This window comes from Garra rufa, chromosome 3 (assembly GCF_049309525.1).
Source record: "Garra rufa chromosome 3, GarRuf1.0, whole genome shotgun sequence".
Taxonomy (NCBI): domain Eukaryota; kingdom Metazoa; phylum Chordata; class Actinopteri; order Cypriniformes; family Cyprinidae; genus Garra; species Garra rufa.
This window is the reverse complement of record NC_133363.1, coordinates 41,266,008-41,289,917: the sequence shown is the minus strand read 5'-3', so window position 1 is coordinate 41,289,917 and position 23,910 is coordinate 41,266,008. Positions and strand designations below refer to the sequence as shown.

General features: G+C 36.3%; 1 protein-coding gene across 1 annotated transcript; it reads right to left on the bottom strand.

Moving 5' to 3' along the window:
• Nucleotides 1-690: 690 nt before the first annotated feature.
• Nucleotides 691-22,783, bottom strand: slc17a6b (solute carrier family 17 member 6b). The gene is made up of 12 exons (XM_073836164.1): nucleotides 22,242-22,783; nucleotides 20,544-20,799; nucleotides 19,839-19,957; nucleotides 17,601-17,715; nucleotides 16,265-16,352; nucleotides 15,919-16,005; nucleotides 13,822-13,964; nucleotides 7,688-7,837; nucleotides 6,291-6,423; nucleotides 6,056-6,166; nucleotides 4,532-4,659; nucleotides 691-3,812 (listed from the first exon to the last, which is right to left on the bottom strand). The coding sequence occupies exons 1-12, from the start codon at nucleotides 22,325-22,327 to the stop codon at nucleotides 3,471-3,473; spliced, it is 1,758 nt and encodes a 585-aa protein (XP_073692265.1). The 5' UTR covers nucleotides 22,328-22,783; the 3' UTR covers nucleotides 691-3,470.
• Between the last annotated feature and the right edge of the window lie 1,127 nt (nucleotides 22,784-23,910).

The following is a 23,910-nucleotide window of genomic DNA, read 5'->3' as shown; positions in this document are numbered from 1 at the left end:
ATGAGCATTTGAGATTAAAAAGTATAGAAGTTGTAAATGTTTTTTTGAAAATAACAGATTATTTCGATAGATAAGACCCTTCTTCCTCGGCTAGGATCATTTGCCCTTTGGAGCTGCATTTAAACTGCATTTTGGATGTTCAAACTAAGGGGCACCATAGAAGTCCATTATATGGAGAGAAATCCTGAAATGTTTTCCTCAAAAAACACAATTTCTTTACGAATGCAGAAAGAAAGACATGAACATCTTAGATGACAAGGGGGTGAGTACATTATCTGTGAAATTGTTGTTCTGAAAGTGAACTACTCCTTTAAGAAAGACATTAACATCTTGGATAACAGGGGGGTGACTAAATTAAGCAATCTGTCCATTTTTGTTCTGGAATTATCTTCTCCTTTAATGTACTTATTGTTTATAATATATTATGTATTTTAAAAATTTTGTTCAATAAAACATATTGCTATTATATATTTTAAGCCATTTTAAAGCTATTGTTTACTTAGGTCTATTTTTATTACTACAAAAAATGTATTGTATTATCTGATTAGTCAATTAATCGTCAGAATAATCGACCGATGACTAGATTGCCAAAATAATCAATAATGACAGCCATAATCTACAATATTGGCAGCAAACCTGCACCTTGGCCTGCAAAGCTTAATGAAATCACAGTAAAACAACACAGACGAGTAAATTTTGTTATAATTTTATATAAAAAAAGGCTATATAGAGCATTTCAATTTCACATCAACATACCTCTCCATTTACAGTAACACAGCAAAGGAAGCCATATATTCACACTTCACTCTTAGGCAGGAAACAAGAATAAGGTACCTCAACATCATCAGGCAAATGACTGTAATTTTTGAAGATTTTTGAATACCTTTACACACAATCCTTGTGTCACTGAATATTGCAACAGTAGTGGGAAAATGCAAGGATAAAAGAGGAAGGCAAGGGAGCGCTTCTCTAGCCACAGACAAAACACAGACCAGAAACAAAGGGGAGGGACAAAAAGAGAGGATCAACGCAAAGGATACCCGACAACAACATACTCTCAAAAAGCAACCACTGGCAACCATACAGGACGACTACAGAGGTGCGGCCACCTGCGGAGCTGAGGACCCCGGTTAGAGTTTCAGACAGGAACCAGCTGCAGGCGGCACTTAAGAATCATTCTCTTCTGGTGAGTGGGTCCAGCACACAAACTCTTTACTGTAAAGAGAGTTGCACTGGACTCTTGCTAAATCTAAATATATTTTCATATATATATATATATATATATATGTATATTTTAACAGTAAGTAGTTGTTTATTATTTTCTCTTTTTTAATTGTTATCACAAAAAACACTTAAACCAAAATGATTACAGTTAAATGTGCTAATGTCTAACATGTTTTTGAATGAGCAACTGCTAAGTAACTGTTACCATAGATTTATTGCTTTGTACATTGAATATGGTTATTACGTGCTGCTAGCCCCTTTCACAGGTTCTCCCTTGTTTTATAATGGAAACGTTTTCTCCCATCCCAGCTAAAATCCCACAGTACAGGTTACCTTTGGTTAATTGTGCAAAGAAATTGACAAATCAGTAACAGTTTAGTAAATTAATAAAAAAACAACATTTGTAAAAACAAAAGCAGGCTTGACCCATGCATAACTAACATTCACAGATGTCAAAATGGCATGGCGTTAAAAGAATGGCATGGAAATTAAAGAGTCTGCGGCCTTGACACACTGTGCTTTTGCTTTTTGTAGCTCTTGCAATTCCAATGATCTAAAATTGAACCCCTTCCCAAGTTTCATCTATTATTAAACAGCACCGTCCAAAAAATATATATATACGGACACGACTGAAGCAACCTTCTGTGCTTGAAAAAGACTTTTGTTGCTTTTATTTCATCGTCTAAAAAACTGTGCTTTTTTTCTCTGCAGTGTCAAAGACCAAAGGCCTCTTTAATCTCACAAAAACATGATTTACACGATGAACGAGTAACACATCATGAGGTATAAACAAACTCGCTTTGTTGTGCTGTTAAATGACATTGTACAGCTCTCTCAGTGCAATCAGAAAAAAGACAGTGGAAACCAGTTGCTTGGTTGGAATTCTCTACAGCAGTATTTCTCCATGAATGACTCCAGACAGGTTCATAGTTCGAGCCTTGGTTCTGGAAGCCAGTTGCCTGACTAACTCTACAGGCTTCTCTATGTTGCAAAGGCTCGGAATAATGGGGTGAAAAACTCGGTTTCACAACATTACACATGATTGCACTTGAAATAAAGTTACTCTTTTTTTATACATAGAACATTTACAGTCTGCCAATTTTGATATGTAATATCTCCTTTGTATAATTAAGTCATTTAAATTCTTATTTAAATGTAGGATTTGATCATTTAAATTTGTGCAAACATACAACAATTTTTAGGTTTTTACATGTTAATCGATCATCTTTTTTCAGAGACACTACAAAATCTACAGTGTGGGCATATATTTTTATCCTGTGCTGTATGTATAGTGGCTCCAAGAAGTATTTGGATGCTTAAGTTACACTTAAAAATGTAGAAATGTCATTGCATTAGATCAGATAACAAGAAAGCACATTTTTAAAGCTAAACATATTACAAGTTTGGTCGGTTTGATGATATAACAATATATCATATATATTATTTCAGATATTTACTAGTATATAACTAAATATATACAGTGGTGGCCAAAATTATTAGTACACTAGTATTTCACCAGATAAAAAATCTTTTGGTGTAGTGTGTCAGTAGGAAATATCAGTTTACATTTTTAAACATTCATTTTTTTATTAATTGTTATAATCAAGTAAGATTTTTGTTTGCACAAGGAGTCTGGCAACAGCCAGTGCTCCACACAGAGATCTGTTCTCATTATCTTGCAGTCTGTCTGGAATGACATGAAGAAACGGAACAAACTGAGACTGACTAAATCCAGATGAACTTTGGCAACGTATCCAAGATGCTTCAAGAAACCTACCTGAAAAGCTACTTAAAAAACTGTGCGCAAGTGCACCTAGAGCAGATGCTGCTTTAAATGCAAAGGATGGCCACACCAAATGCTGATTTGATTTAGTTAATATAAGTTAATTGATAAAGAAAAGCTGTTCATGACATTATTTTCGACAGCATCTTCATTTTACAGCATTTTTACACAAGTTCCTAAAACAGTACTGTAATATTGCAGGTAAGCTTCTTGAAGCATCTTAAAACCTGGTGAAAATAGTAGTGTTCTAATAATTTTGGCCACCGCTGTACCGTACACATTTTTTTCCATTTCAAAATGAAGTCACTTCAAATGGAAACTTGATTGCAATTAATGCAGTTGAATTTTTACATTTTCAATTGTGACTTGTGTCCAAGTGTATCCAAATTCTTTTTGCTCCACTGTATGTTTATGTAGCTGTGTGCTTCATGTGTGTGTCTGTGTGAGTGTGTATTTGTGAGGTCTAGGAGTAACCCCCACCCTGCCTGTATCCATAACCCCCTTCCTCCATGCCTTCCTGTACATACTCCTCTCGTTTATCCCATCCTTCTGCCCATCCACCGTTCAACTGTGTAGTGGCACCGTAGGTCTTGGCTGGACCTCCCAGGGCACCGTAGCTCTGGGTGATGTCCCCCGTCTCCTCAGCCAGCTCATCTTCATCAATGAAGCCACACTTTTCTTCACTGGTCTGTTCTGGATCTGCCCACGGCTGCTTCTCCCCCGAGGCGAAGAGGCCATAGAAGATTACACCGCCATAATGCACCAGGGAAGCGATAAGAAACACATACTGCCACTCTTCTCGGGTCTGAAAGGAAGAAAGAGTTGTCAGGAATTCATTGACACAAAGAAACGTCAAGGGAGCTGCGAGAATAATGCATGAAATAAACATAGCTGGTAAATCTGAGCACTTTTGGTGATGAATAGTGGGTATGGAGAGAGATTTGGGTTTTGTCACACAACCTTTTGAAATCACAATATTATTTATATGTGACCATAGACCACAAAACGTCATAAGTGTCATTTTTTTCTGAAATCTGAGATTTATACATCATGTGGTTTGTTAGGATAATAGGACAATATTTGGCTGAGATACAACTATTTAAAAATCTGAAATCTGAGGATGCAAATAAATCTAAATACTGAGATAATCACCTTTAAAGTTGTCCAAATTAAGTTCTTAGCAATACATATTACTGCTCAAAAATTACGTTTTGATATATTTACGGTAAGAAATCATGGAACATGATCTTTAAATAATATTCTAATGAGTTTTGGCATAAAAGTAAAATCATACATACAATATATTTTTGGCTTATGCTACAAATATACCCGTTGTACTTAAGACTGGTTTTGTGGTCCAGGGTTACATATTTCTGGGATAGGAATACAGGAAAGAATCATGATAGCAAATCTAATGTGCTTATCTAACCATGTTAGCGTCACATTCTTCTACTCTGCTATAGGACAATATCAGTCAAGCTAATTTAACGTAAAGAAAATCCTGACAATTCAAGGTGGTCTTACCTTGTTTTTGGTCATGGCACCCACAATAAGAGGACACACCATTCCTGACAGAGTTCCCACTCCATTAGAGATTCCCATGAGGATACTGGCATAGCGAGGAGCAATGTCTAAATGATTGACATTGAAACCTGATGGAAAATAAAGGTATACATTTTATTAACATCTGACAAAATTGAAATGACTTTGTAAATAATTATACTTTTTTGGTTTTTGGCACTGCATTAAAGGGATAGTTCACCCAAAAATAAAAATTCTGTCATTAATTTCTCACCTTCATATCGTTCCAAACCGCAAGACCTTTGTTCATCGTTGGAAAACAAATTAAGATATTTTTGATGAAATCTGAGATTTTTAAGACCCTGCAAAGACAGCAACACAACTACCACATTCAAGGCATAGAAAGGGCCAGGAATCTATACGATTTCCTGACATGGAAGAGAAGAAATTGTTGAATAAAGTAGTTATTTTTGTTTTTTTGCACACAAAAAGTATTCTTATAGCTTCATCAAATTATAGTATACTGAGGTCACATGGACTATTTTATCAATGTTCTTTCTACCTTTCTGGGCCTTGAATGTGATAGTTGTGTTGCTGTCTGTGGAGGGTCAGAAAGCAAGGATTTCAGCAAAAATAACTTATTTTGTGTTCCGAAAATGAACAAAGGTCTTACAGGTTTGGAACGACATTAGGGTGAGTAATTAATGACAGCATTTTAAATTTTGGCAGAACTATCCCTTCAATTTCAACAATCCAGGGTTATTATTGATAGCTGAAACTAAAATAAAAAAAACATTTTCATTACTTGAAATAAAATAAACATGAATTAAATATATACAATAAACTTAAATAAAATATACTGTATATACTAAAAAACATTTTTGTCTATCTTAAGTTTAACCATAACCCTAAGTACTACAATAACTAAAGAAGGTAAAACTCCAAACTAAAACTTAATTTAAAAAATGGCAAAAGAACACTAACCCTAACCCAAACTTACTAAAACTCCATAGTATTTGAATGGTACTAAAATAAACATTGCAACTCCAACACTATAGAATGACATTTTTTAAATGACTGCATTCCTGTTGTATAATCTGTGCATTTTGGTTCCACACCAAGAGTGCACATTTTTCAGTATCTCTAACATGATGTTGGAGGTTCAGACTAAAAATAGAAAGAGCAGCCATCTTGTAGAGCAGAGGAGTCTCTCGCCCCTCCCTCATTGAGTGCTCTGTCTAGATGTGCTGCCTGTGAGGCTGCTCTCAAGGGACAGTGTATATGAATTATTTAAAAAGTCCAGCAGAACGAATTATTCCTTCCAAGCCTCAGCTAAGGAAGTGCGTTTTTGACTGATAAAAGGAGACATTGCATTTTGCTAGAAATAAGCCATTATTTGCTGTATTCTCTGGCTGTGGATGGTTGCTTTTTATTACTGTTTTTTTCTCATCATTGTTGTGTATAAACGGCATTGTTGTGTATAAAAGTCAAAAAAATAAAAAAGACCATTTTCCCCTAAAGACTTGCCTGATATTGCAAATCCACTGAAGCCGACAGCCAACACAAGAAACGAAATGGCCACTCCTTTACTATGTGAGTAACCAACTACCAACAATAGAGTGGCCTCCATCCCAAAGCCTGTGAAAGATAAAAACATGTGGATAATACTTTACTAAGCTAAAATGGACAATTAAATGATTAATATATAGCCGTATAGGAGTTATATGATTCTGTGTGCGTTCCTGCAGTAGACTGCACTCACCTCCGCAGTTCATGATCTTCCGAACAGTGGTAGTAGACAGGATGTTTCTGCTACGAAGGTAATCGGCTAGCTGTCCCCCAATGGGTACGATAATGGTCATCACCAGATGGGGCAGGGCTGACAGCATGCCAACCTAAATAAGACAGCAGCCGTCAGGCTCAGAAGCATCTTTTTGAAAACACACTGTAGAATGAGCGCAGAACCACAGAAAAGAAAAAAAAAGTCCACTTTAAAATCTAATCTAAAGTAAAGCATTTTACTAAAAGGATTAGTTCACTTCCAGAATAAAATAATTCCTGATAATTTACTCACCCCCATGTCATCCAAGATGTTCATGTCTTTCTTTCTTCAGTCAAAAAGAATTTAAGGTTTTTGAGGAAAACATTCCATGATCTCAATAAACTCTTAAAAATAAAGGTTCCAAAAGGGTTTTTTGAAGTGATGTCCCATAAGAACCATTATTGGTTCCCCAAAGAACCTTTCAGTGAACAGTTCTTAAAAGAACTATTTTGAAGAACATTTTCAAAATCTAAAGAACCATTTTCGACAATAAAGAACTTTTTCTGCATTTGAAGGTTCCATGGATGTTCAAGGTTCTTCATGGAACCGTTGATGCTAATAAAGAACCTTTATTTTTAAGAGTGTATTGTGGACTTCAATGGTGGTTAAGAATTTGTTGTTAAAAAGTATATATATATATATATATATATATATATATATATATATAATCACTAGATAAGAGTCATTTCAAGCTGCATTGAAACAGCAATTTGGACCTGTTTTCCTTAAAAATCTTAACATCTATTTGACTGACTGAAGTAAGACAAGACAAAAACATCTTGGACGACAATGCGGGGTGAGAAAATTATCAAGAATTTTGTATTTTGTAAGTGAATCCTTTAATTACAATTTTAGTAAATACTAGATAAATCTGATAAATAAATGTCTAATAAAATAAAACAAACTGACATGCAACATCATATGCAAGGCATTACCATTAATTGCCATTACCGTTAATACTATAACTAGATGTAAAGACATGATTGAAGGTTTAACTGTAGGAAGTGAGAAAACAAGAGCAAAATGAGATGCAAGCACAGACTTAAATCACCAATAAGCGATTAATGAATAATTCATTATGAACTATTCACAATGAATAATTCATCAACCCTTATTCAGACCTTAGGGAATGACAAAGGTCACCCATTTACTGATGCACACTGGAATTATAGACAAAAATCATATGCAACTTAGACGTTAAGGCTCGCCATTTTGACCTAAATAAATCAGCTTTGATTGCTGACTACGTAAATATTAGTTACGTTATCAATTATCCAGTTTGTATAAAACAAATACCAATTTAAATGCATGCAATATGAAATGTAAACTAAAATTACCTTGCTAATCTCAAAGCCAAACACCTCCTCGAAATATGCAGGTTGGCTGATGAGCAGTAAGTAGAATGTCCAGCTCCTGCAGAAGTTGGCCACAATGATTGCATAGACGGGCATGGATGTGAAAAATTTCCTCCAAGGTGTCTTGAATTTCTGTAAGATAAAGGATAATTGTATTATGCGGAGTGAACATCTACAGCAATACCCATACTGTTAATTTTATCTCATGTCTTGATTCTGCAAGCAGGAATGAAAATTTTTGATTCTTTGTCAGTGCTGATGTTTCCTGAGTGCTTGGCATTTAGACCAAAGTAGACCAAAGAAATGCTTACTGAGACAAAATGGCTGACTGCTTTATTATAAGATTATAGGCTTCTCTGATATGCCTCTAATATTATGGTACTTTAAACTCACAAATTGAATTAGATCATGTCCTCATATAACACCATGGTGACAAAATCAACCTGTAGTGACACTGCATATATCAGCCTCTACCTCCATAAGGCTGCAATAAGGCACATATTCTGCTATGCCTAATGTTTACAAAATATGTATATACAGTCAAACCAAAATTTATTCAGACACCTTTAACATTTCTCACATTATCACAGTTTATTCGCTATAGTTTAGAAAATGGTAATAAAATATAACAAGAACTCAAAAGTTAAACTGTGTCAGAACAAATTCATCTTGATAATGTCAGATAACTTTGATAGCAAGGTATATAATGAATTAGGGCAGGGGTCCCCAAACGTTTTTCTGAGAGGGCCACATAATTTTCTTTTCTTTAATGAAGGGGCCGGATCGGTTTATAAAAGAAAATACCATGGGCCGGACTGACTACTTGTATTATTATTATTTTATTTAGATTTTACCTGTATTTTTTTCTACCTTTTAATGCTGGAATAGTTTATTTTGTTTTGCACCACACAGACAACTGATCATTTCTTTTCAAAAGATATACAGGTGCATCTCAATAAATTAGAATGTCATGGAAAAGTTCATTTATTTCAGTAATTCAACTCAAATTGTGAAACTTGTGTATTAAATACATTTAATGCACACAGACAGACTGAAGTAGTTTAATTCTTTGGTTCTTTATTTGTGATGATTTGGCTCACCCACCAATTCACTATCTCAACAAATTAGAATATGGTGACATGCCAATCAGCTAATCAACTCAAAACACCTGCAAAGGTCTCCTGAGCTGTCAAAATGGTCTCTCAGTTTGGTTCACTAGGCTACACAATCATGGGGAAGACTGCTGATCTGACAGTTGTCCAGAAGACAAGCATTGACACCCTTCACAAGGAGGGTAAGCCACAAACATTCATTGCCAAAGAAGCTGGCTATTCACAGAGTGCTGTATCCAAGCATGTTAACAGAAAGTTGAGTGGAAGGAAACAATGTAGAAGAAAAAGATGCACAACCAACAGAGAGAACCGCAGACTTGAGAGGCTTGTCAAGCAAAATCGATTCAAGAATCCCCTGTGTTTTTTGAATCACATGTCAAACTTTGCCTTCATCATTTTCAGCGCTTCCACAGACTTTTCAACTGGGAATGAAGCCACTGGTTTCTCAGCTGAAAAACTTTGGGTAACTGGGAGATAAGTGAAGTCTTGCTTTCGCTCCTGTTCCACAAGCAGTGCTAGTTTCACCTCGAATGCTATTGAGTCATTTTGTCATCACTCTGAATTTTCTAGCTGTCCGACGCATCACCTGTTCGATTGCGATGACACATTATGTTGAATGTACCATTCTGTTGGTGAATTTAACAAATAATTAGGCTATGTTATTAACTATATAAGGGAAATTTTAGTTTGAAATCCAACCTTAATAATCAAATACCGATATAATATAAATAAAACATATATTTAAAAATTTTCACTATCATTTTTCTTTTTTTGGCATTTTTCAGTGTGCCGGTCCAAATGTGTGTGGGGGGGGGGGGGGCGTGAATCAAAGTCACTTTAAGGCAAGTCATGTCACTCGGCAGCCATCTTTGAAATGCCTCTCGGGCATGCAAGTGCAGCTCCTATCTCTTTGAATGGGGAAACGTCAAATTCTCCAAAACTGTTTATCAAGCTTATTATTCAATCTCTTATTTGAAATCACCAATGAAATCTGACAACAACTACATCAAAATATTGTTCCTAGATCAACCAGTGCGCATGCTCAGTACTGAGCACAAGTCTCAGAATGCAGATTGTTTCTATGGCAACCGGGACTTCTAACGGCAGCTGCAGTGACGCGCAGACCAGAGCCATATAAAAAGAGAGTTGCGACACGCTTTGATCTCGCCGCCGCACGGTCACGTGGTTCATGGAGCTCTCAATAGTTCCAAACAGCTCCGCGCTGTCAATGTGTTTGAATGGAGTTAAATAGGATAGACAGCAGTTTTACTATATTTGCAGCAATTTCGAGTAATTATTAACACATAATGTGCATTGATTGTGTATTGATAACTTCTCTGAATACGCTTTACAATCGCATTTTATTCTGGGGAGTGATAAAGAGACATAATTAATATGTTCTCATACTCTTTAGCAGTCAAATGTGACCAAACACCTTAAGTGTAACTTTTATTCAATTAAATAACTGTAATATATATAGTTAAGTTCTATTTAGTAAATATTTTGAGGAGGTTTTTTTTGTACTTAATATGTGCAATAATGATCCTGACCATTTAAAAGATAACATTTTCTAATATAGTATTTAGATTACAGTTAGTGTAATATTTAAGGTTAAATACATCTGCATGTGTATTTGGACATGATCAAACACTTTTTTTATACAGTATGTTTCGATTTAACGATTTAATGTTAAATAAAAAAAAAGTAATTTACTCTTGTTTTATGATATTCAAATATACAACATAAGTGAATATTATAAAAGGCAAGAAAAAATGGCATTTAACATAATAGAAAAGATGAAAATAATGTTTAAAAAACACAAGGCAACGAATTGCATTCAGCATACATTTTTATCGTGTTTCTTGAATGCAGTCTTTACTGAAACTCATTCAACCTCCTACAGTGAGAGAAAGATTGCAGAAAGACTAAAAACATAAAAATATGACAACTAGTATCTGGTTATGGTCGCTATTACGGTGTTTCTCACGTTATCCAGCTGCATTTACAGTTTAACTGTTTATTTTTTAACGATAAACATTAACTATAACACGCTTCATAAAACACCACTATTGGCCAGTTTTTCGAGAGGTCATGCATTAAAATGTAAAGAAATGCAGTAATTTCTTCAATATACTTGCGACTGTGCTTGAGAAGCGCTGAAATGAATGGGCTTCAATGGAGGAGCTATTGGTTGTTTGGAACTATTGACCGCTCCATGACACGCTTTACTTCCGCATTCCTCAGTTCCTATGGAAGCCTATGGGAGTGTCGCAACTCTCTTTTTATATGGCTCTGGTGCAGACTTTAACGATTGGCTCTTTGGCTTTGCGGCCATAATGAGAGTTGCATTTTTCCCCCATTCAAAACTATACGAGTGACACGTCTTGGATATTCTATAGTCTTTGGTTGAATAGCTGTCAACTGTTAATTTTAAGTTCACAATTAGATGATACCATTTTAGGTCAACCAATTAGCAAGCAATGCTTAATTTAGTTTAGTCTGTGGTGTAAAAAGGTTGCATTAGCCATTAAAAAAAACACACACTTGGTCACAAGTAAAACATGGTCAGGTCAAAGTGTCTAAATACAAGTCCACTCTCATGCGTTGGCAATCAAGCAGGCTTCAGGTGTGTTTGATTGGGGTTGTAGCTAATAACAATCTCAAATATCGGCTCTATAATAATCTCAAATTATTATTTACAATTTTAAACTACAGCAATGTCTAGTTCACAGTGAATGCATATGATGGCAAGAAAGAGATTAAAATTAAGGAGAGAACTAGGGGGGTCTTTGCTCCTGATCTTAAAGGGGACATTGGATGCCCATTTTCCACAGGTTGGTATGATTCTTTAAGGTTATCCTGAAATGTCTGCAACATACTTTGGTAAAATTCCTTAACGGTGATGTAAAACAACACCCTTTTTACCTTTTCAAAAAACAGCTCTGTTCACAGTAACCCATTTGTGACCCTGGACCACAAAACCAGTCTTAAGTCGCTGGGGTATATTTGTAGCAATAGCCAAAAATACATTGTGTGGGTCAAAATTATTGATTTTTCTTTTATGCCAAAAATCATTAGGAAATTAAGTAAAGATCATGTTCCATGAAGATTTCTTGTAAAATTCCTACTGTAAATATATAAAAATGTAATTTTTGATTAGTAATATGCATTGTTAAGAACCTAATTTGGACAATTTTAAAGGTGTTTTTCTCAGTATGTTGATTTTTTTGCCCCCTCAGATTCCTGATTTTCAAATAGATGTATCTCGGCCAAATATTGTTCTATCCTAACAAACCATACATCAATAGAAAGCTTATTTATTGAGCTTTAATATGATGTATACATCTCAGTTTTGTAAAATTTAACCTTATGACTGGTTTTGTGGTCCAGGGTCACATTTCAGTTTTCAGTCTCTTTAAATGATAATGAGCTCTGCTCACCCCTCCTCTCTCTTCCGTTACGAAACATTGTTGTCACTACAGCTGCTCAAGCACAGAGTAGCATTTTATGAAATGGCGAACAGTGTACAACTGATTGAAGATGGCCATATGCTAATACAGGACATTCCGACAGCGGTTGTGGGTGGAGCCTGAGCAGTATGACATCACACTTCTCAGGAAAATCAAAACGGCTTGCTAATAGGCTTTATGCCGAACGTCACATGACCAACCCCGGAAAACAGGTCTCATTGCTTCCGCTTGTCGGAGAACGTGTTAATAGCCGTAATAAATAATGGCGATATCGACGGACTTTTAAGGTAATCAGTTAAACAAGCCAGCTGTTTATTGTGGACGTTTCATTCGATATTTATATATAAATGTTAGTGAAAAGAATAAAAATTTAAAACTTTTATATATCAATCCACATATGTGATGGACATTGGTTATGATCATTTTTAGTGTCTACTTTGAATGAATCTTGAGTAAATCATGTTCATATTTAAAGAGGGATATGCAAAACGCGTGAACCGGAAGCAACGAGACCTGTTTAGCAGAAAACGGAAGCCTGTTGGGCATAACCCCTATTGAGAATGTTTAGTTTTTTTTAGAGAATAAAAAAGAAGCAAATAGATTTTCTTTCATTGTAGGGTGGTTGTGTCCACACACTGCTAAGACACATTTATTTGCAAACACCATGTAAAAGCGAATTTTTGAACTTTAAAGTTGGCATGAAAATTATTTTCACTGTACAGTATTATTTTCTAAATGAAAACTATAGATTTCATTGTGAACAATTCTTTGTTCATTTTTATTGACTTTGTAATGTATAATGGAAATGCCATAACTGGACGTTCCAGTGACAATCACATACACAAATAAAGGTGATTTACGATGCCATAGAAGAACCTTTTTTGTCTAAATGGTTCCACAAAGAAACCCTTTAACATCTGAAGTACATTTCTGTTTCACAAAAGGTTCTTTGTGGCAAAAGAAGGTTCTTCAGTTTATAAAAAGGTAAGAAAGAGATGGTTCTTTGTGGAACCAAAAATGGTTCTTCAATGGCATCGCTGTGAAGAACCTTCTAAAGCACCTTTATTTTTAAAAGTGTACTTCACTCTGGTGACACATTAAGGACATTTCCAAGTATTTCGCCCACTTAAAACACATCCCTACAAGCCTGTGTTCTCTTACTTTTTAATGGAGTAATGCAGTATTGTAATCCATTACTTTTAAAAGTAACTTTCTCCAACACTGACTCTCAGTACAATGCATAATATACTCTGTATTTTTAAACTGGACAAACCTCCAAGACACAACCATAGCACAAGTGAAGTAGATCAGTGACAACAAGCAGTAAATGAGCATTATAATTATAGATACTTATAGAGTGGCAGGTTTGCATGAGAGGGTATGTTATGCCATTAGTCAAAACATCTTTTAAAAGAGGACTTGAAACCTACTCTCAAGCATTTCCTTCTGAGATTTCCAATCCCACTATATCCCTGAGGTTTCACTGCCTATTCAGCCAAAAGAGTGGAGCAAGGTTGTGTTTGTGGTCACTCACTTCTGCAGGGCCTAGCAGCTTAGCGCTCTCTCCGATACTCTCCTCAATGTAGCAGCGTTCTTCAGGTGTGATGGTGGGATGTTCAGCTGGGCTCTCATATGACACCAAGATCCAAAACATATACCAGAACATTCCAAAACAACCTAAAGGGAAACAAACTATTCTTCAGGCATGTGATTGGCTAAGGACAAAAAAGCAGGAAAATATACTAAGACCCCCCCCCTCCCCCCGGATAATGATTTGTGGTTGTCGGTTGGGAAAATTAACCGAAATGAGCATCCCTAATAGCTAGCAAATACAAGTAAGTTAATGTTAATGCAGCTTAAACATCCTGCCATAGTAGAAAATCACTCAAAATCAATCATCTAATCCAGGGGTCTTCAACTAAAACGGCTCGAGGTCCAGTAATGAACCCTGCGCACCAGCCGAGGTCCAGACAATTATAAAAAACTAGTTATGTTTTGTTTTTGTTTTTTTCGCGAGACCAGGGTATCTGCAGCATATTTTATCTTAAATTCTACACATTTAAATACTTTTTTTAAAGACCTGAACAAAATTTAATTAATAAATAAATAAATTATTAAAATGACTGTAAAAAGAATGATTTACAATTGAGATGCAGATTTCACAAAACAAGAGATTCCTTAAATTATAAAATTCACATTCCAGCCTTCAAGAGTCAAAAGTATCAATTCTTATATTAATTTAAACAATTATTGTCAATCAAGTATTATATTAATTAACATATATTTTATTGCCTTAATTGTTTAAATTTGTATAACACATGATCTTGTCGATCCATCAGATAACATTTACAACTCTACGTGTTTGGTGCTTAAAACCATGGACTGATTTGTTTACATTGGTCTTTTTGACAACAGTAGACGTACGAGCTGATTAAAAATGTCAGATCATTCTCTTCCAGCAGGAGGCGCTATCAGAATGATACACAAAGCAGCGCCGCAGCTGACTTTGAAACGCGCAGCGCTCATATTTATTCAATGGATAACCTTATAAAGTTCCATCGCAATTCTTGCCTTTTAGTCCCCACATTTAAGACAACCTGAAATAATTAAGTCTTTCTTAACCCCTAATAACACTACAGTCATCAATAAAAATGAAGAGCTTTATTTCAAGAACTGACTTTCAAAAACCCTTAGCCTACACAAAATACGTTTCTTTTTATTTTGCAGAAGATAAATATTAGGGAAGTAAATTAATATCAGCATATGAAGTATATTCGTCTATCATTGTCTCTTAGAGAATGTGCACATTAGATGCTGAAAGCGCTGTTTTTACTTTCACTTTAATAGGCTATATGCAGTTTTCACGTTGCTTGTGTGATATCCATTGGCTCACCGTCGTGGTTTAAAATATAAATATGTATAAAAATACAGTATAAAAAGATATATTTACAATATTTTGCGACGTAACCCCAAAATAATGCATTTTCCATCAACGTTTTTCACTCACTGAAAGCAACATCTGTCTGCCGATCTCTGCTCTCCTCACTGCACGGAAGATTGCACCCAAACGCTGACCCTAGTGTGCTTGATATAAATGTATTTATAAGAAATAGCGTTTGGCATTTTTTTTTATTATTGTCATGTCAAAAGCTTTCACGGTCCGCATGGACGCATCTTGCGGTCCGGAATCATACTTCGCCATCCGCCATTTGCGAACGGTCGCAAATACGTGACATAGGTCACATTTTCAGGTCGAAAAATCCGGAATTCCGGATTAATCCGGAAAAATCACATCCCTGATTCTTAGACATTGTTCTTAAAAGAAAACATCATTAAAGAAGCAAACAGGAAGATAAGCTGACTAAAAACCCCTCATATAACTAACTGGATTACAATTCATTGCTTTCCAGACAGGGCGTACTAATTCTTGGCACAGTGACAGGCAGATTCAGTGTCGACACAGAGGATTGACACATGACAGCATCAGAGGAAAAATCAATAGCCAGCATCAGTGAGTTAATCCATACTACACTTACTAAAATACACTCATCAAGACCATTAAGCACACTCATACAATGACGGTTTACACCATAACCATGGCTCATACTGTATGCACACAAACCATTCTTACCATAGACATAGAAAACAGATGACCAGCCAGTGTACTGCACCAGGATCCCAGCTAAAGGCATGGCAATGACAGCTCCAGCATAGGAACCTACAGAAGAGGAGAGGAGTTTAAAACTGAGAGGGATAACTATACAAGATATTGTATTTAAACAAAAACAAAACAAAAAAAGACAGAAGGTCTCGAATCTAGTTGAATATGCATTAAAACAATAAGGAAAATACAGTTCATCCATAAATGTTTCCTACAATTTTTGAGGATAAACAACAAATGTATCTTTAAATTTTAAAATGCACACATATTCACTAATCTTCTATTTTGCTTTAAAGAGAATAAAGACGGAAATTACCACAGAAGGAGGTTGTGGCTAGACGGCTTCTTTCCAGTGGAGGAGCCCACTTACTCCAGATCCCATGACAGGCTGGGTAGGTCACACCCTAGAAAAACAACAATACACATTACTGATAATTTATTCACCCCCATGTCATCCAAGTTCATGCCTTTCTTTCTTCAGTCGAAAAAAAGTTAAGGTTTTTGAGGAAAACATTCCAGGATTTTTCTCCATACAGTGGACTTCAATGGTGGCCAACGGGTTGAAGATCCAAACTGGAGTTTCAATGCAGCTTAAAAGGGCTGTATATGATCCCAGCCAATAACTAAGGGATTAATCTAGCCAACCAAATGATAATTTTCCCAACAAAAAAATACAATTTATATAATTTTTAACCCCAAATCCTCATCTTGCACTATAGCTCTACGATGCGCATGCACATCTTCACACATTGCATAATTATGTTGTGAAAAAGTCACACGCCGTTAGTTCTTCGTCTGTGTACTTTGGTTCAAAAATGTAGGGTAGGGCTAAAAACTCTATTCGTTTTCTCCTCCATCTTCAAAATTGTCTGACACCGTTGTTTTACCTTTTTTTGGTTTGACTTTCTTAGCACATTTGCTTTGTTAACACTGGGTCGGTACTTTTGCCTACTTCATACATGTGTGATTGCGTATTGCACAAGGTCTAGCTAGTGCAAAATTAGCATTTGTGGTTAAAAACATTTATTAAATTACTGATTGTTTCGCTAGATTAGACCCTTATTTCTAGGCTGGGATTGTGTAGAGCCCTTTGAAGATGCATTACATCTGCGATTTGGATCTTTAACCTGTTGGCCACCATTGAGGTTCACTATATGCAGTATATGCCTCAAAAAACTTAATTATTATTATGACATGAACATCTTGGATGACATAGAGGTGAGTAAATTATTAGAAAATTCTGGAAGTGAGCTAATTCTTTAAGTTATACATATTAACAAATCTTAAGCAAAGTTTGAGTTACAGCACACTGCATAAACATATTTAAATGCAAATTAATATTTTAAAAAAAGAACATAAGTTCTTTACATGATGGAAGTAATCTAATTGTCTATTTTACACACACAGGCACAAGCGCCTCTACAGATCAATACATCCGTACTAAAAACAAAGCCTGGGTTATTACTCTCACAGAAATATCCTCAAGCCATAACTGATTGTTACAGGAGTACTTTGGGCTTTTCCCAGTAAGACTTCCCACAAATTTTTATTTGTCTTTTTTTTATAATGAAATTATCTACCAAGGGCAAGTGGCTTAATGGCCTTGGATCGTTATAAGCAAACAAACATTTACAAATGAGCGAAAATCGTACCTCTACAAGCCCTTGTAATATCCTGACGAATATGACGCAACCATAGTGAGCACGTGCAGCCGAGGGGATGAACATATTCAGTGTAGATGTGAGGAAAATGGCTGCGCCAAAGACCCTGAATAAAAGATGGAAACATGATTTAATTAAAAACTTCTGGAATATAGAATGTAACAAAATTTTTAATTCAAGCCTATTCATATTCAGCTATGTTCTATTTAGTCGCCGCTAACCTTATACACATTCTTTGTCGCTGAAAGAAACGAATAATTCACGTACAATTTAAATATCTGTTCGTAGGAAAAACGAAAACAGCAACAGGGATATTGCTTTTGGTCGCACGGGATGATGCCAGCACTGCCACAGAGGAAATATGGCCTTCCATTTATTTCCAATTTTCCTCCGGTCTTGTAGAGCTTGAGGCCCCCTCACCTCTCTTTTCTCCCACCGGCACTCGCTAATCGGATTGAGGGAGTTCTCCAGCACGAGACTCGCTGATTCTATTAGATCTCAATCACGTCGACCAATAGCCGAAAAATGAACTGTGAACTGTTGTATAATTTCAGCACGGACTATCAGGTCAAGATTTGACATACTGAGTTAACAGACCTATAGCCAAAAATGAATTAGATAACGTTCATTCATTAATTTCACCGTCGAAAAAGATGTTTTAGTGAGCACAAATTGTGTAAAAATATTCCCAGCTTCCGACATGACAGTTTTATTTTTTGATAAATTGCTGTGTGAGATATATGAGGTACGGCCAAACCCTCTGGCAACATGTCCGGGGCTGGTTGCCATGCCCCCATCATTGAGCAGATTAGACACGGTTCCCCCCGGGATCTTATTAACAGGTGGAGAATGCCCCATAGACCCGCTCCCACAGTCTAATCCTACAACTCACACGACGGGTCAGCGCTCACTCTGCCACTCACACAACACTGGAAATACAAGCAGGCTGATCAACCATAGCAATGAACTCTCGCTCGATCGCGCCTGCTCTCTCTCTCTCTCTCTCCCTCTCTCTCTCTCTCTCTCGCTCTCTCGCTCTCGCTCTCTCTCTCTCTCTCTTTCTGCCTGTCTGTTGATTTATTTATTTGATTTCCTTCCCTCTTGAACGTTTGAAAAAAAAATTATAAGATTTATATTATATAAGGTCTATATTATATTACTATCTTCTTTACAACTGACCGTGGCCTTCAAATAAGAACGTGATGCAAGCTGGTTACTTTGGACGTTTCCCATAAATATCGTTCTCTTTTTTTCGTGTTTTTTTTTTTTTTTTTTTAATAAATAAACTGAGTATACACTATTATGAATAAAATACATTTATATAAAATAACTCGTTATGAAATCCATTATGAAATCCGTTATGAAATGTGTGACTTTACAAGAGCTAAATAAATAAGATACGATTGAATGTCAGCTAAATTAGCTCCTCCCATCCCCTTCTTCCTCCAATGACAGGTACAGTTCCATTCGCCGCTATGAATAATCATATTCCCTTGTATAACAGCATGGTAGGCTACGCCAAGCAACTATAAATGAGCAACGCACGTCGTGTCTCTGTATGGTTATAAACAATATTTGCATTTTAAATGTTTAGAAAAAACGAATTCGGCCGTGACTATCACTGTATTCACACCGCTGTAGGTTTATTTTAAATAGAGACTATATTAACGCCTCCTTCCTCATATTACATTAAATAATACATTTAACGCCACAGAAAGAGACCATGAAGTTTAATTTTTGACGAACACTTGAAGATGCTTCCGAATGTCTCCCTTACGTCCATTTGAACTTGCAAGCTCCTGTAACAATAAGCGATTTACCTGCTAGTTTTGGAAAACGTGCGTGACACCATTTTGAAATAACGTATGACGTGGCTGCATATATTTTAAAGACTCGGTTTGCAACAATATGGGAAAAAAAATAATCTGTAATCCGTAAGAAACTCAAATTTCATCTATATTAGCCTATAATTAACAAAACAAAACTGTCATATTATTCTAGAAAATGTATCGTTTGTAATTGGTAAATCATTTAATTACTTAATGTTCTTTCGTTAACATTAGGTATTTTTTTTAGCTAAGGTACTATTTTCTATTGCAAAGTGGAAAATTCTATAAACCAAACCTATAAACCAATTGGATTTAAATGCATTTATTTATTATTGCATTATAAGCTAATAATAATAATAATAATAATGAATTAATAAATACTATATTTCGAGGGCTTTACCTGTTTGCCGCCAATCTAGAAGAAATGTATCCTCCGGGAATTTGCGTCACAATATAACCCCAGAAAAATGAGCCATGAATCATTCCAACTGTTTCCGGGTCCCAGTTGAATTTTGCCTTCTGAGGGAGAGAAATAACAGAAAATATCAGGTTGCTATTCCTATTTTGTAAACGTCTTGGGGACACTTAAAAATGTGAATACGTTTAAGCTAAAATGCACACATTTTATAGACATCTAATAGGCTAACAGGTTAAAATATAATATTAGCTATAACGATATACATTCGTTATTTGCATTTTTATTTTTAAAAGCCACAACAAACAAAATATTTATTGATTACTGTGCACGAAAAAAAATGAAATGACAAGAGCGCAGGATTAGTTTCCAGCTGAAGAGTTAATCAATTTGAGGCCGATGACATTCAAGTAACCAAGGTCAATTTTTTTTTTGCATGAGTAGTCTACTTGTTTTCAATATTTTCCAAGCTAGCTGTGGTGCATCCACCAAGCCTCTTTCCAACAAACACAAATCATTGTGCTTTTAATTTCTGTCCATTTTTATTTTCCATAAATTGTTACAGATGGAATGTAGCCAGTGTGCATTCATGTCTGTGTGTCTGTGCGTGTGCACGCTCCTGAGGGGTGTGTGGGGGAGTCACGAAGCTGACGTGAACATATAAAATCCAAGCGTGCCAGGCGCACAAACCTCTTTGATGATGATCTTCCCGTTCAGGTGAATGGTGCTGTTGTTCACCATGCTCACTATGGCCACGCCTAAGTTGCACCGAATACCGAAGGAGATACAGAAGCCGAGGCCGCTCATTATGGCGATGATGTAGCGGCGGGGAAGTCCAAAACACGTGCAGTCGCACAAAGGTGGCTTTTTCTCGCTGGACTGGGCAGGCTGTCCATCCTCGGTCAGTTCAATGTTCTCGCCAGGTTTTTGCCGCTTTTCTAACACTCTGCATTAGTCAGAAGAGAACTGTCAGACTCCTTGTAACATAACGACTACAGTCCAAGAGAACCAGTTAATAGGAATTTCATCCAAGACAAACGAATTAAGATTTCACTTTAACATTTAATTTCATTTACATTGCCACCAGTAGCCTACTCTAAGCTTCACAGACAGATTCAGACAATTGTTATTGGAATGGCCTACAGAAATAATTCACATAGGTTATTTCTTTTCTTTTTTTTTCACCACAAAGATTTTTGTTAACTCCACATAGGCTTCGTGTGCTGCTGTAAAGCGCACTGTACCGCATTGCAGCATACCCTTCACCTTCACCTTATTTACATTCACACAGGCTGTAGGTCCACTGATATTTGCTAACTTCACTAACACGTTACTATATTATACCAGAGCCGTAAGGAGAGTTATCTGCGTACATTTATTTACTATTTGATTATGGAAACACATATTGTGTCAGGATAAATTCTATAACTTAATGTGCATTAAAATGTAGCCGATATATTTGTATTAAAAATCAATGAATTTCATTTCAGGCATATCAAATTTCATTTCACAAATCACACCAGAAAAAGTGACGGGATTAAAATACATTTTATTTTGTGATCTTGTGCATATGTAAAAGACATAAAATGCACATTAACTGCATTATAATTGTCAATTCAGTTTTTTTTTTAATCTCAGAAGACCTAATATGTTGTCCTAATATTTTGGAAAGCACTCAGAGACTACAATATGTCAATAAACAAACGAAAACATAAAAAAAATCAAATATGAAAAGACATTTATTAAATGTAGTGCTCGGTGGAAAAAATGTGTTCTCAATTTCGAAAGAACAGTTCGTTCGATGGTCAAGGCGGTAGATTTTTTTTTAATTCTTCACATAGATTTCAATGATTTTTTTTGCGAGACACACGCACAAAAATGCCTCAATATAAAGGTACATCAAACCACTGTGATATAATACGGACAAAACGATTTTTTCGTATGATTTCAATCGTGCTCTTTCTGCAGGTATTGTGGGAATTCGCGAATGGTCTCTAAAAAAGAAGTTGCACTCAAGGGAATCCTCTAATTGAACGATTAGCCTACTATTCAATCGTAAATGCATTTTAGTCGCCGAATTACAAAGGCAACCTTCAAAGATAGGAAAACTCGCATGCTTGCATCCCCTCCTCCCAAGATTATGCAGAATTACATAATTTTCTTCACGTCTCCATGAGGCGTGACGCCAAAACCGACTGGGGAAACTTATCGAATAGACATAAACTAGCTGCAAATTGGTGATTTTTCTCTTCTAATATAGCAGTAGTTAGAATAGACTACATCTATTTAGAGCCACAAATGTAGGCCTATTTTTCTAAAAAAGAAAAAAAGAAAAGAAAAAAAAAAACAGCCCAACTGAATCAGTTTCATAATGTTAAAATATCTTACTTGTGCATGTGCCCCAGTGTCTTCCCCGCTAGTTGCTTCAGCCCCTCTTTGCTGGGCACAAAACCAGGCTCCTTCGGAGTCTCCATGTCCAAATGTGATATTCCCTCGTTTTTTCCCGGTGATGTTAAAGTACCATGTCACAGTGTGAGATGACAGAGCATACCGGACCGATACCCAGCGGATCAATGATTCAGTAAGACAGATGAGGAAATTTCACAACGGTGTTCACAGCGCGAAGAAAAAAAATCCGCCTACACAAGAGAGATATCAGAAGTGGTCTGGCTCTTTCTACTCATAATTATAAACTCATAAACTGCCCCGTGCGCGATAAGAGCACGCGATGCCATCTCAGATTTAAGTCAACGATATAATGTTCGCCTCAAATTGACGGAGTTCAAAAAACGGATTTAAAAAACGATGTATGGATAATGACAAGTAGCTTCAGAAGGAGGTGAATGGCTTTCAGCACCAAGGTCAGCGACAGACTCGCGTTCAGAGCGGCGCGAACTCCCGCCGCCACTCCTTTGCCAACTAGCAATGCGCTGTGCGAGAGGCGGATCACTCCCGTCAGAGTGCCAGCAGCGGTTCAGTGCTTTGGGAGGGGTTAGAGAGGGCGGAAAATGTTCACATTCCATTCACATTTTCTTTGATTTTGTCCTCAAGTGATCTGAATTATGTTCCACGTGCGACAAATCATAGTTTTTCGAATATGACCTGACATTTCAACATTTGTGATTTATATGCCTATTGCTTGTTTTCCATCAAAGGCCGTGCAAGCCTCCTGAGGGCGGTGCTATGGAAACCGAATGAGGGGTGTTTCCCCCCTCAGAGTGCTTGTGCTGGTGTGAAGGAAAGCGTATTAATAATTCATACATACCTCGCAGTCCCGCTCACTCTTTCTGTGGCACTGTCCTTTAAGGCAAAAAATAAATAAATAAAAACTGCTATAGTACATACACGCATGTCGAATCCGAAGCAAATACAGTCTAGATGCCAGCTACACTTTTAAAAATAAAGGTGCTTTAAAAGGTTCTTCACAGCGATGCCATAGAAGAACGATTTTTGGTTCCGCAAAGAACCATCTCTTTCTTACCCTTCTATAATCTTAAGAATCTAATTTTGCCACAAAGAACCTTTTGTGAAACAGAAAGGTTCTTCAGATGTTGTAGGTTCTTTATGGAAACATTTAAACAATAAAGGTTCTTCAATGGCATCGTGAAGCACCTTTATTTTTAAGAGTGTAGTTAGTTTTTGATGGTCGACAAGGTAAGGGGCATTTTTGATAAAGTATTGTATTTATAATTTTGATATCCTGCTAAACCACAAACCTCTTTATAGGAAAGTAGCTGCAACGCTCTGCGTTCTTGAAAGCGTCACACAACAGGTAGTCGAGAGCGCGCTTAGTAAAACGCAGGCGCCATCTTGTGTTCATTTACCGAGTTCGCAGAGCACGCCCAACAAGTGCTAAACACATGTAATATACTTAAATCACTTTATTTTGGCACGTTCTCCTCGTTGGAATGCAGACAAGAAATATTTTATATGCTTGATTATTCATAAATTATTCATGCAACTCTTTCTGTAAACATTTGTAGACCAAATAAATAAGACGACCATAAAACAATATACACATACATGAGTATCATAATGACAGGAATTAAGGCAAACG